The 14224-nt window shown below is 45.0% G+C and overlaps 1 protein-coding gene across 7 annotated transcripts in view; it reads right to left on the bottom strand.

Annotated features, from left to right (window-relative positions):
* ITSN1 (intersectin 1) overlaps positions 1 to 14224 on the bottom strand; it is a 217486-nt gene that overhangs the window by 55469 nt on the left and 147793 nt on the right. For all 7 annotated transcript variants that reach the window (XR_006207652.1, XM_042956710.1, XM_042956707.1 and 4 more), the window contains exons 21-24: positions 11623 to 11782; positions 8022 to 8227; positions 7150 to 7232; positions 3135 to 3301 (exon numbers count right to left, since the gene is read on the bottom strand). Coding sequence is in view for 6 of the 7 variants with exons in the window: in XM_042956710.1 (XP_042812644.1) it covers positions 3135 to 3301; positions 7150 to 7232; positions 8022 to 8227; positions 11623 to 11782 (616 nt within the window). In the remaining variant the exon portion in view is untranslated. The remainder of the gene's footprint in view (positions 1 to 3134; positions 3302 to 7149; positions 7233 to 8021; positions 8228 to 11622; positions 11783 to 14224) is intronic.

Raw genomic sequence — 14224 nt, forward strand, 5'->3', positions numbered from 1 at the left:
ACTGTATCTCCTGACATCAGATGGGTACCAGGAAACCATGGGACAAAATAAGTACTTTAAAACACACAGCTTTTACCCTCTTCTTTAGGGAAAAGGGAGCAAAGTATGTGGCACTGTAGGATCCCAGTGGGCTCAAGTTCTGTCTGTACATAGCATACTGTCCCTGGGTCAAACCAAACAGGGGGTGCCAGGCGAGGAAGACTGTTAGTCTGTGGTCCTAAACACTGAGCTCCTGCTTGTATTCAAATGGTTATTCAATATTTCACACACAAAAACTATACGGGCTGTGAACATCTAGGAGCCCGAAATCCAGATTTGCTACATAAAATATTAATATTTTGCCACATTTTTTAGAGGTTTCTTTTTTTAACAACGGAAACAGTACAGTGGCAATTCAAACACACCTTCCCCCATCCCACTGACATCTTTATCCAAAGAGGCAGCCCCTTTCCTGTGTATCCCTTCCGCTCAAATCTTACACTGCTTAACACTGAAATTCCTCTATCAATGCTGGATGTACAATCCATAGAAACAGACCATACTTTTTTTTTTTTTTTTTTGCAACTACTAATTGTTCCAAAAGTGCTCTGGGGTTGAATTCCTTTATGGATACTCATGGAATTTTAAACCAGCTGAACAAGCCAACAGAGACCTCGAGTCAGGACAGGGGCCAGACTGTAATCTGTCATTACAAAGTGCTTTATTCTGAATTGATTTGCATCCTCGAGTCCCTATCTGCCAGTAAATTAAGTTTTCCAATCAAAACAAAACAAAACAAAACAAAACAAAACAAAAGGCTTAATAAAGTAAATGACAGTTACTGTAAGAATAAAAACATGTCATTTATCTAACGTATCATAGTCTCTTTATTTGGGTCACTGAAATTTAATAACCATTTACCAGGGAAAGTTTGAGTTACAAGTTTCACACTGATTATGATTTCTGTATTATCAAGATGTATAATACCAATCTCCTTTCCTATTTTTATACGCTGCGTATCAAAATAAAGGAATATTAATGAAATAAGATTCCAAACGACCAGTTACTTTCCCAGTACAGGCTTGTAACACGCTCTCTATAGTCCATAAAAGGAACAATGCAATTGGCAACACCCAATGATAGAGTCCAAGTAGCTTGAGTGTGCTCCCCCGCTTTTTTTTAAAGTAGGCTCTCCACCCAACATGGGGCTTGAACTCACGACCCCAAGATCAAGAGCCACTGAGCCAGCCAGGGGCGCCCCAGTGCGCTCCTTGTTTAACATGACAGCCGCACAGAAGCTGAGACAACTCAGGAGATCAGGTTCTGTCCTGGCGCCCCTCAAGAATGCAGGAGAAAAGCCGCCCCAGGCCATGTGCCCCAGCCCTTCCCTTACAGAGAAGGGAAAAGCCAGGATAGGACAGACACTCCCATGCCCAGAGGGCAATTCTGCTATCTGAGGCTGGGTCTGGTTTTAGCAGGAAATTTTCCTTATACACTGAACTCCGTGTCCAAGGAAAATGAAAGAGCTGACTTTTTCGATGTTTTCATCATTATGAAATAATGTAGCTCACTCAATGTTTGTCCAAAATCTTTAGCGCTGTTAGTTCTTCTGTGGCTCATAATTTAAGACTGTGGTTAAAAAGCACCTTACAACTCAGCTTACCTTTAAAAATGTCAGTTTTTTTTTCTTTCACTTATTGATTTCAGATGTTTTTTTTTTAATAGAAGACTATAATTTATCAAAGTAAAATATAAGTAATGGCTTTTGTCTTTTAATTGAACCAACAGGTAGTCACTTGAAATGTCTTCATGCCTAGTAACAGAAATTGAGTTCAGTTGTACTTTTTCCCCTGTGCCCCTGAAATACCATCTGTAGGATTCTTACTGGATCCAACTGGAAGCCTGGAGAAAAGCCTAACTCTCCCCTCTCCAGGTCTGAGGAGGACAATTCGCTGGCTGTCCTCTTGAACAGAAGTACTGTCTACCTGGCTTCTGCCATATTCTCCAGGGGTAGGCAAATGCCTGCAAACCCCTCCTGGGTGTTTCAATAAGCTGCTTTCAAGACCACAGCAAGAAAAAACAAAACAAAAACAAAAAACCCCAAACAGCAAAAATGACACTCCCTGAAAAAACAAAACTCGAGCAAAATACAAAGTGCTCCTGGGAACTGCAGGGAAGAAGGCCCACGAACAGGCTGCAGTGTGGGGCCAGGCTCCCGGCTTCCAAAGCAGTTGCACACACGGGGCCTGTGGACCAAGCCCGATTTTACACCCAGAGACTGGCATTCAAATGAGAGAGGAACTCTGTCCACTGGCTTACACCTGAGAAAGGAGGTGTGGGGGTGGGGGCAGGGGGTGGGGTGGGGGAAAGCCAGTTCTTGTTGGTTTATTTATGTGCAATGGCTCTCTGTTAAATGAGTACACTGGTTTACCCTGAAATTCTCCACTAACTTGACATTGGCCCCTACAAAGCTAGGCTTCCAGTACTCTGGAGGCCCACCCCATTCCGTTAAACTCGCACCACTTCAAGACCACTTGTTATGCAACTGAATTTTTAGGGCCCCATGTAACAACAATGGGAGCCATTTCTGATTTATAAGGACAACAGCATTTAGAACATATTCAGGCCCTGATCAATGGGTCTGAGACCTTAAGGCTTAGCCAAAAGTGTATCGATCTCTTAGATCTTGTGTCTCCCTAATGTGTAGGCAAAATATAAATTCTGGAAACTCTCTACTGCCCAATGTTCTAGGGCCAGTATCACCCCCATTCTTTTGTTGACATGGGCAAAATACTGCTGTGTGTTTTCCTTCGGGTACCCCAGATCAGTGCTCGTGAAGACCTGATCAAGAATGTTTACTCCAAATCCTAAGTCAGTCACATGTAGGAACAGAGGTGAATACTGAACATTAACCCAGGTGACGCAGACCAGCCTCCTTATATGCAATCTCCACTTAGTCCCAGGGGGTTCTTCTGCTTGTGGGAACCCCGCGGCACCAAATGACAAGTTGAAACAATTACAGGTCACTGTATTTGCTGTCAACGTCCCAGAACTTTAGCAAAACCCATCAACGTGTTCCACCGTCCAATATCGTGACTCCCTGCAAAGAGAATCACCGCACCGAAAGGGGGAGGAAACAGTGAATGTGGGTTTACCTCTGAATCTTTAAGCCTCACATAGTTAGAAGGGAAGACTCCAGACTTGTCGCCCACTGTTCCTGTCCACCAGTCACCATCTTTCTTGGTAACCAAAATCACATCCCCTTGCTGAAAGGTTAAATCGCCTTGCTCAGAACTCTCGTAAGTGTACATGGCAATAAATTCTGGTGGGGAGAAATATTGAGATACGGAGAGAGCTTGATTGTTTACAGAAATCCCAGACAGCTTTGCAAATGCAAGTTTATGAATAAGGAAGTTAGGGTAAGATCCATTCAAGAGAAAGGCTAGTCACAGATAAAACAGAGTTGCAGAATACCCTGGGCTCTAAATTCCCAAGTTGCACATAAAAATTCAGTTAACTGTAGACAGGGAGACAATTCCTGGGAAGACCCAGCCACGGGAACCAAAGAGCCGACCGCATGTTTACCGACACTGAGTACCAAGAGTGAGCTACCATTTGATGTCATGATTTTGAATGAAAATGGTTTTTACGTTTACTTTTAACATTTACTGAGTACCCGTGTCGTGCTGAGTGCTGGTTTAGATGCACCAGCACACCGGATCTTGTACACACATCAAATGTCTGTACTTCCATTTTGAGGGTATCAAGTCACAATTTTGGAAAATTTTTAGATACAGTATATCCTGCATGTAAATTAGACACAGTTCTTTTCATTATTCAAGTGCCCGAGTGAAAACTTATGCCCTTTTGTGCCATACACACAGATGGGAGGAAGCTGTTAAAACACAAAAGAAAAGATGTATACTATTTCGTTAAAAATGGGCACCTACTTGTCATTCAAGTGCATAAACAGGTAGCGGACTGACAGTGAAAGTAATGTCTACTCAATCCCAGAAAACAGGCAAGCCTTTCTGAACGAGCTGAAAATAAATCTCAGTTTCTTACATTTTATGATTCAAGTCTTAAAAAAATAAGAGTCAATGTTCTTTACCCCCTTGAATGTGAAGGGTGTGCATTCCAGAGGAAATTTTTCTTTTTGGAGGACAAACAGTTGATTTTACTAAGGCTTAGAAACCAAATCACACTCTCCGAAAGATCACCAGGCGCAAAATTCTAGACCCTACACTAGGTACAGAGTAAGATTTATAGAAAGACAGACCTAAGTTTCTCGCTTCTACTTTTTTCTTCATCGTATCCTAGGCCTTTTGTGTATGTTTTTAAAGGCTTTTTTTTTTTTTAATCACCTTTTACCCAGAAAGTTCATTTTTATGATGGATGATGCAGGTTTCTCACTAAACCTTCACGTGGAGCCCTTAAATTCACAGCCTACTGTTAATTACTAGGCAGAAATTTAGTATGGAGGAATCCTTTTGGCTAATTATAAGGGCCTCTGCGGGAGGTACTAATGAAAGCTGTAACAAACACAAAAAAACACAAACACCCTAATGCGTGTGCTAACATGGGCAGCTCTACAACGTGGGAGAGCCCTCCAAGGGCGGCCTCAAATTCAGCAGTGCTGACCTGCGACTGCTGGCGAGCATGGACCCCACGGCAGACACAAGGTCATCCAAATGTGCGAGGGAGAACAGAAGACTCTCTGTCTTTAGTCCTCCAGTGCTGCTAACACCCACCTCCACAGTGAAAACGTGGAAAAATGATTTCCCACACACGGAAATCAGAGTCTGGCAGTTTTGCTAAGGACATTCTTTTTTTCACTAATATATTCCTTTTTCTGGTGTCTCAATATTCTGGCCTTTCCCTTTTCATTTTGCTCTGTTCCCTGCTCCTTTGCTCGTGTTTGGCCATGTAAGATAGGATCCCTGGCAAATCCAGACTTTCCCCAGTGATTCTTGCCCTGAAAAGTCACTTGCTCAAAAACAGATCCGCATTTTGAAGTCACTTGCAAAATGTTTAAGAAACTTCAGAAGCATGAACTCTGGCTGAACTTGCTGCTGCACTACGGGATACCAAGGAGACTGCAAAGACTGTGGCATTGCTTGCCCTGCTACGTACCCAGGAATCTGAGGCTCCCGCAGGGCTCCGTGAGAGCTGGGAGCCAGGACGGTGGCCACACAGTGGCCCTCAGACCCTCCTCTAGAGACGTTTTAACACAGGGCACTGGCCGTTCCCATGCCGGTATATTCTAAGAGCTGTGCCAATGGACAATCTAACCTGGTTTATGGTTTACTTGAAATGGGATTACGTTTAGTTCAGTATTAATAAGGGGCCCGTTATTATATGTAAATAGCTTTTCTCAGAACTTCAAATGCCAAGTGCTCCCGCATGGCTCCTGAATGCCCTCAGTCTCTCCTAGAATTTCCTAATGCACCTAAGTCACCTCACAAGGGATGTAGTCATTGTCACCTAAGATTAGAATTTCTCTTCTGTTACTCAACTTTAAACAATGTGTTGGCTCACCTGTGACCTATATAGTGGGGCCTCAAGGGATGAGGCCTCTGCACAGGTTTCAAAACAAATCAGCATTCATCAACACTGCTCGTGCATGAGCATGCTTGCTGCATTAAGGGACTCTGTGTTGACCATCCAGAGACTGAAGCAAACAGGAAGTAACAGTAGCAGATACCTACTGACCTTTCTCCTAAATGCTTTACACAAATCGTCTCCTTATCCTGTAATGGTTTCCTACCTGAAGGGGCGGTCCTTACGCCCACTTTACAGATGAGGAAGTGGAGGCAGGACCAAAGTTACATGGCTACTAGGTGAAGAGCCAGGGTATCAACTTTGGCCTTCTGATGACACTTAACTAGATATAACACACTGAGTTTGGGTGGAATCATGATTTGCTTTATACAATACTGACTGTACATGCTATGTTTAAAAAAGAGCTTTTTTTGCCTTGTTCTGCTCACAGCGGATAAAAAAACTCATTAAGATGATTGATAAGAATGTATATGGACAGAACTATGCCAATGATTGTTTTGGTGGAGATGGTGACAAATGGACGCAACAAAATGTTGGATTTATTCAGTAGTAATGAGGTTTTACCGCTATACCTAGAAACTTATAAACATTTTTGCTTCGAAAATTCCCTTTGAAAAAGTAATCGTGTTACCGTGAGTCTGAAATACCACTAAACCTTACCTTGCTGCCTCCACTGAAAAAATTGTTTTAATAACTCTTTTTCACAAGGCAAGCTTTCTAAGGAATGCAACAATCTCATGATGGCAAACAAACTAGAGAGAACGCTCTATCTTCATATAACTTATTCGAGGAACCCATGAAAAATTAGTACGCAACTGGGCAGACATCTGCTAGCTACCAACACTGTTCAGACCTTGTGGTGGAAAGCGTGTGAAGCGTGGGCAGCATTCTTCAATGAAGACTACGATAATGGCTACAATGAATGTAGAAAAGACATAAGATTTTTACCACGAGAGCCTGGATCGTGTGGGTTTTGTTCCTTTTAAAATCCATCCCATATATCGGCATATCCAATCCTTAGAATTATTTCATGGGGTAAAGACCAGGAAATAAAGCAACTAATTAATAGTGTAATAAGCCCTCAAGATGAATTTTTTAGGCCTAAATCATCTGGTGTGGATATTTACAAGGAACAGAAAAATTGAACTTCTCGCTTTCATTTGAGGTAGTAGAAGATGGCTTTGAGGTTGCTGTGACAGACAGCTTTCCTTGACTGTGCAGTTACAGTTTTAAAACAAAACATTTATCTACGAGTCAGGGAGGAACAGACTATATCAAGGGCAGCAATGACCACAATTCAGCGACAGAGATGCTCACAAAACTTGATCCCTAGTCGTGCTGATGGGCCTCTTTCAAAAGTCAAAGGGCTCAGAATCAAATAGAATTAGAAGATTCAGTTTTTATGATTAATATATCTGATACTATTTTGAAAGTCCTTTGCTTTTGTAAAGATCTTCACCTTTCATTTTACCTCGGAGTTGAATACACTGAACATAAATTAATGCGATCTATTTTAAAGTGAAATCCAGTCTCTTTCAAACATTTACAGTTTATAGTATGTGATCCCCTCGACCCTTCTAAAGAACATAATTGGACTCAGGTTCTCACCTTCTCCCGAAACGGCTGGCTTGGCTGCTGGAGACGCTACTCTCTTTAGACTAGCGGGACTTTCTGAAGAACCGGAATCGATGCTGAAAGACGTTGGGGGAGAAAGGAGTTTAATGTTTACCTTCAAAGAAAATCACACAAATGACATTGATTTTCCTTTTTATTTTTCTTTTTAAGCTGTTTAACGTTTAAACTTTGAGCAATCTACAGCTGAGACCGTTGTTCTTGGGCTAAGTTAAAATACACAAGGTGCACAAGGCATGATTCTAGGCTCACATTCTTGTGTTTCAGCACTTGCAAGGCTGGGTGCACAGTCAGGGTATACTGGTCTATTTCAAAGCTTGAATGATAGATGCTTCTCCAATATTTTTACTATTTTTTAAAATCTTCTTAAAGCTCATTATTTGCTTTGAACACCTACATAAACACAATAATTAAACATTCTTTATGTTAAAGGGTCCATGCCATAAGGTTCCTAACAAAAAAAGATAGTTCATTCTTTCCACTGTTTCCCCAAATGCTTTGGGCCTGTGGGTACTCATGTGCACCTGGCCCAGGACTGGGTACTAAGCATGAGGAGAGGCATTATCTGCCAACAAATCCGCAAGAATGTTCAAGGTCTTGGCGTAGAAGTCCCTCTTACAGAAGTCAATGAAAAACGAGACATACAGGCTTCCACAAGGGAAGAAAAAACTGACATTTATCTGTCAAGAGGCTGCCTTCTGTGGCTGCGTACTCTTAACTTTTGCAGTTAAAAGACCCAGAAGACAAAATAACCCCGCAGCCCTATCTGTGAATCTTAACTAATGCAAGCAGTAACTTCATGCCTAACATTGTTTTCATCTAATAGAAGCAGATAAACACACAAATACCTTGTAGATTTCCTTATGGGCCCTGAAATGAGTTTCACGTAAGACTTGGGGAACCAACCCTTCTGACCTTGAACTTCTCCAAACCACCACATGTCTTGCTGTTCCAGGACGGTGATGACATCGTTTTTGTTAAAATTTAAGTGGTTGTCTTTTTTGGCTCTCCAAGGATACAGGGCTTGCGCTTGTAGCCCCTCCACCTTCTCACCCTTGTGTGGAAATACATAAAGGACCTCTCATTACTCTGCGATCTGTTAGCAATTCAGGGCACACGAACACTGGCACGGACGCTCCTTTCCAGGAGGTGTACATGGGCACAGCACACACACAGCCACAAAGGACCCTGCTTCAGTGCCGCATGGGGGCTGGATGCTTCACCGTCTCTTAGTGATCACTTAGTTTCAAAAGGAGAGGCGAAAACCTGCCAACCTACCCCCAAGCCATTGTGTGGCCATCCAGAGCCCCCTAGCTGAACAAGCCAGGAGGTCGTATTTGTTTTGTGGCACCTGGCTGTGTGCCTTTCACATTTGGTTCTATTTTAACCCCCCAAGTTGCCCAGGGCCCCCCTCCCCCATTTCCAATGTTTGGTGAAAGATTAATCAATATCGGAGCAGAAATCTTACAGAGCCTCAAAGGATAATTAACTGATATCTTCGTCTGGGTGGGCACAGGAAAAGATGCCCTGCGTTGGACTGTGCTTGTTTTAGCTCCTTTTTAGAGACGCAGCGGCTTGGCTGGCATAGCTCGACGGTACTCCATCACAAACATCTACACGCAAAGGCCACGTGGGGTTACAAAGATGAATAAAGTGCCACCTCTGCCTCCTCAAAATAATTTAGGGTAAAAGACTTTATTAACCGTAAAGCACTACACTAAAAGGTCAGTATGATATTATTAGCAAAGACGTCACAATTAACGGGAAAGAGAGAGAGATACACACAGGGACGTGTACCACCTGTCAGAATGAAATCGACTACAAAGAGGCTCCAGCTATTCGCTGTGGGAACAGAGAGAAAAGAGGAATGGCTTGTGCCTGAGGGCATCAGGGAACATTTCACAGAGGAGGCAGCACTGGAGTCGGGCCCTGCAGGACGACAAGGATTTTGCGGGCTAGGGCTCCGGAGGAAGAGCGCTCTGGGCCGAGGGCACAGCACGGGCAGAGGCCTCGAGGTGGTACACGGCCAAGGGTCCAGGAAGTGGAGCACCATCCCGGGGTGCGTGCGGCCTAGTTTCATGGAGGGGTGGAGGAGGAGGTGAGGCTGGAAAGGCAGGGTGAGGCATTTATTATCTTTTTAAAAACTGTAACATAAAACCATCACGATATCGTAAGATAACACACACACACACACACAAAAAAAGACGTCAACATTCAATCATCGATGAAAATGGACAGAAATAAGGACAACGCCCAAAGACAGTTCATTCAGAACCAACCTGTACTTGCCTCTAGAGGACACTTTCCTCTCAACACTGCATTGGGATTACGTACAGAGTATTTATGCCAGGTCGAACAGCCCGGGTGTCCATGTTTACGACTTCTATATCCTCGTCTTCCTGGGTCCTCATGATCTTAAACTGATGACATCCCTACCCCTTTCCATCTCCACTGTGCACTCCTTCAAAGCCCATATGTTCTCCACCTCCCATTCTCCTCTCTGGGGCTCGCAGGAACCCCCCCGCCCCCCACCCTAACGGCCTGGCAGCCCGCGGCTCTCTTTGCTGCTGAATCCCTCCAGCCTCCACTCATTTCTGGGCCAAGAAGAGACCCCAGGGTCAGCCATTTTGGCCAGATGGGCCCTCCCTGGAATTTCATAGACTCTCCTCCTGAAACGCCTTCCCTGTCCCTGCCTTGTCAACTTTCCCACGTGGAAATGTCCCAATAACCAGCCTGGGGCCGAACACAGCATGGACTCGGTCCGGCTGGAACCCCAAGCATGTCACTTACCAATTTTGTGACTTGGGACAACTGTTTAATCTCCCTAGGCCTCAGTTTCCACATTATAAAACAGAGACACTTTGGCTTAAGAGAGTTTAATAAATGCATCCCTCGTGTTGCTGTGACAGTAATAACTCCAATAGTAGCAGCTTCTAAAACTATCGCTATTTCTGGTCCCAAACTGTGACGTAAGCATCGTTGCAGAAAGTGGAGACAAAGTGCAGAGACGACCAGTTACAGATTCAGGTTCCATCCAGCCAAGCAAACCTTTGCTCTTCGCTCACTTCCAACTGTGTGCACTCTGCCGGCCCTCAGGGTCCCCTCCCAAGGATGCTGCCACCTGACCTCCTTTCTCTCCTTTCTCTCTCTCTGGCCTCTCCTCCCCCTTCCTCTCCCAGAAGAAGGATCCCGTCTTCTTTCTGCAGCTTGAATGTCATTTCCATCCCACACCATTTCGTTCCTGGCGCTCGTCTCTAGTGCTTCCCTCTCTCCTCGGTGCCCTCCCTCCCTGCCACAGAGCTCCTACTTGCTCCCCCTCCACTCCCCCAGCCCTGTGCCACTGGTTTACCCTCCTCCTTCCCAGGCCACAAGTACACTCCTCTCGCGGAACGCTCTCTGCCCTGATCCTCACCACTCCCCTTTCTGCAAATAGCAGAGCCGGGACAGAAGCACAGGGAAGGAGTGTGTCCAGCCGCGGGCTCCTGCTCCTCTCCCAGATCGGAGAACACACCCGCTCCGCGTATTTTCCATTTACTTGCTCTGTTCTCTCCTTTTTGAAGATCTCGCGCATTTCCTCGGAGCCGACCTATGTTCCAACTGCCTGTCAGACGGGACCACCTGGTGCCCCACTTTCATCTTCAACTTAACACGCCTAAAACCCAACTCCTCCCGCCGACTAAAAACCTCTCTCTGTGCCCTCCTTGCTTGTCTTTGAGGCCAAATCCTTTTCTCGATCTGGACCGCGTTCCTTTCCTTTGGCTCCAACGGGGGCGTGTCTCCATCCTTGGCTGCTGACAGCTCGACGCCCTCGGCTGGAACCTCCCCACAAACCTGCTGTTCTCATATCAGATACTGTGCCTGACCCCTGACTGCCTGCCAGATGGGCATTTGCTCTGTTTGGTTTGATTATTTATAGACATTTCATTGCTTTAGCTTTATCGTAGTAAGTAAAATACTGCTTTATTGTATTGGGTAGCAATATTCAGAACAACTACTTTATCCTTTCAGAAACACTTTCTTAGCCGAGCATTTAAGAGCTTCCCATTGACTTATAATCAGTCAATGTGTTTTCTGATACTCAGTGGTCTCCCCAAATTGACTGGCCCGTGCTTTTCCCCAAACACTCTCCTCTCCTACTTTAAAGCACCTCCTCACAGAATCTGCTGGCTGCTAGGCCGGCCTGCTCTACTTCCTACTAAAATCGACCCATTGTAAGATGCCACTCAAATGCCACTTCCCCAGCGAAGCTTCCCTGGTCAACCTGTGCGGGAGATCACCCTCCTCTGAACTCTTTTCAGGCCCCTCGATGCTGTCGGGAAAACGTGAACCGAACCCTGCACTGCCAACTGCCCCACGTGCGTACAAACAACCCGGCCAATAAGCACTTGCCAAATGTGCTGCCGCTGTACACAGCATGTATACACACGCACACCCACTGACTGCTCTCACCTGGCCTAACACAGGGGATGGAGACGAGCCCGTGGCCGTGGCCGGAGTGAAGGCTGACCTCTGCCGTAGCTGGCCTGCACTTGGGACGGTGAGTGAGGGCTGGGCTGCCCACGCATCCCAGTTGTCGGTTTCTGGCTTCTCATTCGTGCTGGTGGGCCACCTGGAAGGAAAGGTAGGCCTCCGTGAGAAGTACTTCCTGAGGTGCCACCTTTTCACCTGCAGCAGATGCAGACGCAGACCCAGTACATTTATGGGGCTTTCTCGAGTTCAGAAACATCTGGGGCACCTGGGTGGCCGAGTCGGCTAAGTGTCAGACTTTGGCTCAGGTGACGATCTCAGAGTGTGTGAGTTCGAGCCTGGCATCGGGCTGTCTCGGCCGTCGGCACACAGGCTGCTTCAGATCCTCTGCCCCCCTCTCTCTCTGCCCCTCACCTGCTCCCCTACATTCTTGCCCTCTCTCAAAAATAAGCAAACACATAAAAAATAAATAGGGGTGCCTGGGTGGCTTAGTCAGTTAAGCATCTGACTTCCACTCGGGTTATGATCTCACAGTTCGTGAGTTTGAGTCCTGCTTTGGGTGAGCTCGAGCCCCAATCTGGGCTCTGCACTCTCACTCTCTCTGTCTCTCTCTCTCTCTCTGCACCTTGTGGGATTCTTTCAGTCTCACTTTCTGTACCTCGCTCACTCATGCACTCTCTCTAAAATAAACAAACAATTGAATAAATAAATATTCTTAAAAAAAAAAAAGGTTCAAGAACATGATGGGGAGGAAAGAGCCTTAGACTTGGGTTTGAATCTGAGCTTCACCAGCGATGAACCTCAGGCAAATTATGATAGTTTCTCTGAATCTTCACTTCTCATTGATAAAATGGGAACAACATTCTGCCACTTTGGTTAGTGGTGAGGGTCACATGAAATATGGGATAGCGTCTCTTTGCAACTCTAAAGCACCAGAGAAGCATCCTCACACAACGATCACGGTCATTTGTAGCAACAACAGTGCAATCAGCAAAAAAGAAGTTACACACCACATGCGAACACATGCCAGTCTGGCAGCTGGTGCTTAACTCCGTTTGTCTGTCCTGTCCATCCCGCTGCAAGCACCAGGCCTATGTCGAGCCACCAGGGTAACTGCAGGTGGAATCCTGACAGTGACCAGTTGTGCTGGGTCTCAGGGGCAGTTTTGATTTTGTGAATTTTTTAATGTTAACTATGTGCATCTGTGTGACTGCAGATCCACATGTAATTTACTTTTTACATCTTTGTAAGACATAAACACGTTTGAAAATCAAAATAATTCCTTTGTTGGACTGCACATCCTGATTCTGGGTTTAGAAAATAAGATGCCCCCTCATGACAGCCGGAGAACCGCACAGCACACGTTTATCGAGGAAGACTGTCACAACGACCGATCACAGCAGAACAAAATCCTGGAAAACACGGTATTTATCTTCTACATTAGCCTAAGCTTCAGTTTTAAAAAGTCCGAACTTTTTTTTTTTTTTTAATTTTTTTTAACGTTTTATTTATTTTTGAGACAGAGAGAGACAGAGCATGAACGGGGGAGGGGCAGAGAGAGAGGGAGACACAGAATCGGAAGCAGGCTCCAGGCTCTGAGCCATCAGCCCAGAGCCCGACGCGGGGCTCGAACTCACGGACCGCGAGATCGTGACCTGAGCTGAAGTCGGCCACTTAACCGACTGAGCCACCCAGGTGCCCCAAAAAGTCCGAACTTTTTAACGAGATCAAGAGAGGAATGGAGAGTTTCAACCTGGAACCATGCTAAAGGAAGGCTACTTCTAAGCAGAAACTAGACAGGGAGGACCTTTCTTAGCACCTTCAACCTTTTACATGAAAATCGGAGCAGGAAAAACTTGCTTTGTCTTACATCCTTCCTTCCACTTCCTCTGCTGTTGGTCACCATGTTCCTTTCTCTGCTCTGTGTGAGCCATCTGATCTGTCTCTAGCAGGACTTGACTCCTTACCTTCCATTTGTTTTTTCTGAAAGATGATTAGGCTTGAAAAAGAAATTACAAGAGTGAAATTACTTATCACTCTTACTTGGATGCTTGCATAAAATATTTTTAGACAACTGTATGTGTAGATCATGGTCCTGTAGCTAGAAGTGTGGACAGCAGCTTCCTTTATCATTTCAAACCTCTGCTTACAGTTTTTAATGCTATTTCCTGATGCCCAAGGGCGTGGCACTCACAATGGCCAAGAGCACACATATCTTTGCTCACAGGTACGTGTGCACAAGACTGATGACAGAGGAAAGCTTTAAAGGAAACAGCTTTCTATCTTATTCAGAACCACATGACTGAATTCAATTTCTGTTTCTGACCAGCAAAAAAGTGCTGTTTACATGCAGGAAATGACTCTATTTGCTGACTGCCCTGGATGTCAAACAGATTATTAGGAAATGGTATTTCTCCATTTCTTCTACAAGAATGAAAGATACAAATTACTGAACGCAACGAGATAACAGGCTTTATTTTGTCCCAGGGCATACCACTGCTGAGCAATGAAATAATTAAATTGAGTTCAGACAGCATAATCCACAATTTGCCAGTAGAGTGGTCAGGGAGAGAGGTAACGAAAA

The sequence above is a fragment of the Panthera tigris genome, chromosome C2 (genome assembly GCF_018350195.1).
Source record: "Panthera tigris isolate Pti1 chromosome C2, P.tigris_Pti1_mat1.1, whole genome shotgun sequence".
Classification (NCBI taxonomy): domain Eukaryota; kingdom Metazoa; phylum Chordata; class Mammalia; order Carnivora; family Felidae; genus Panthera; species Panthera tigris.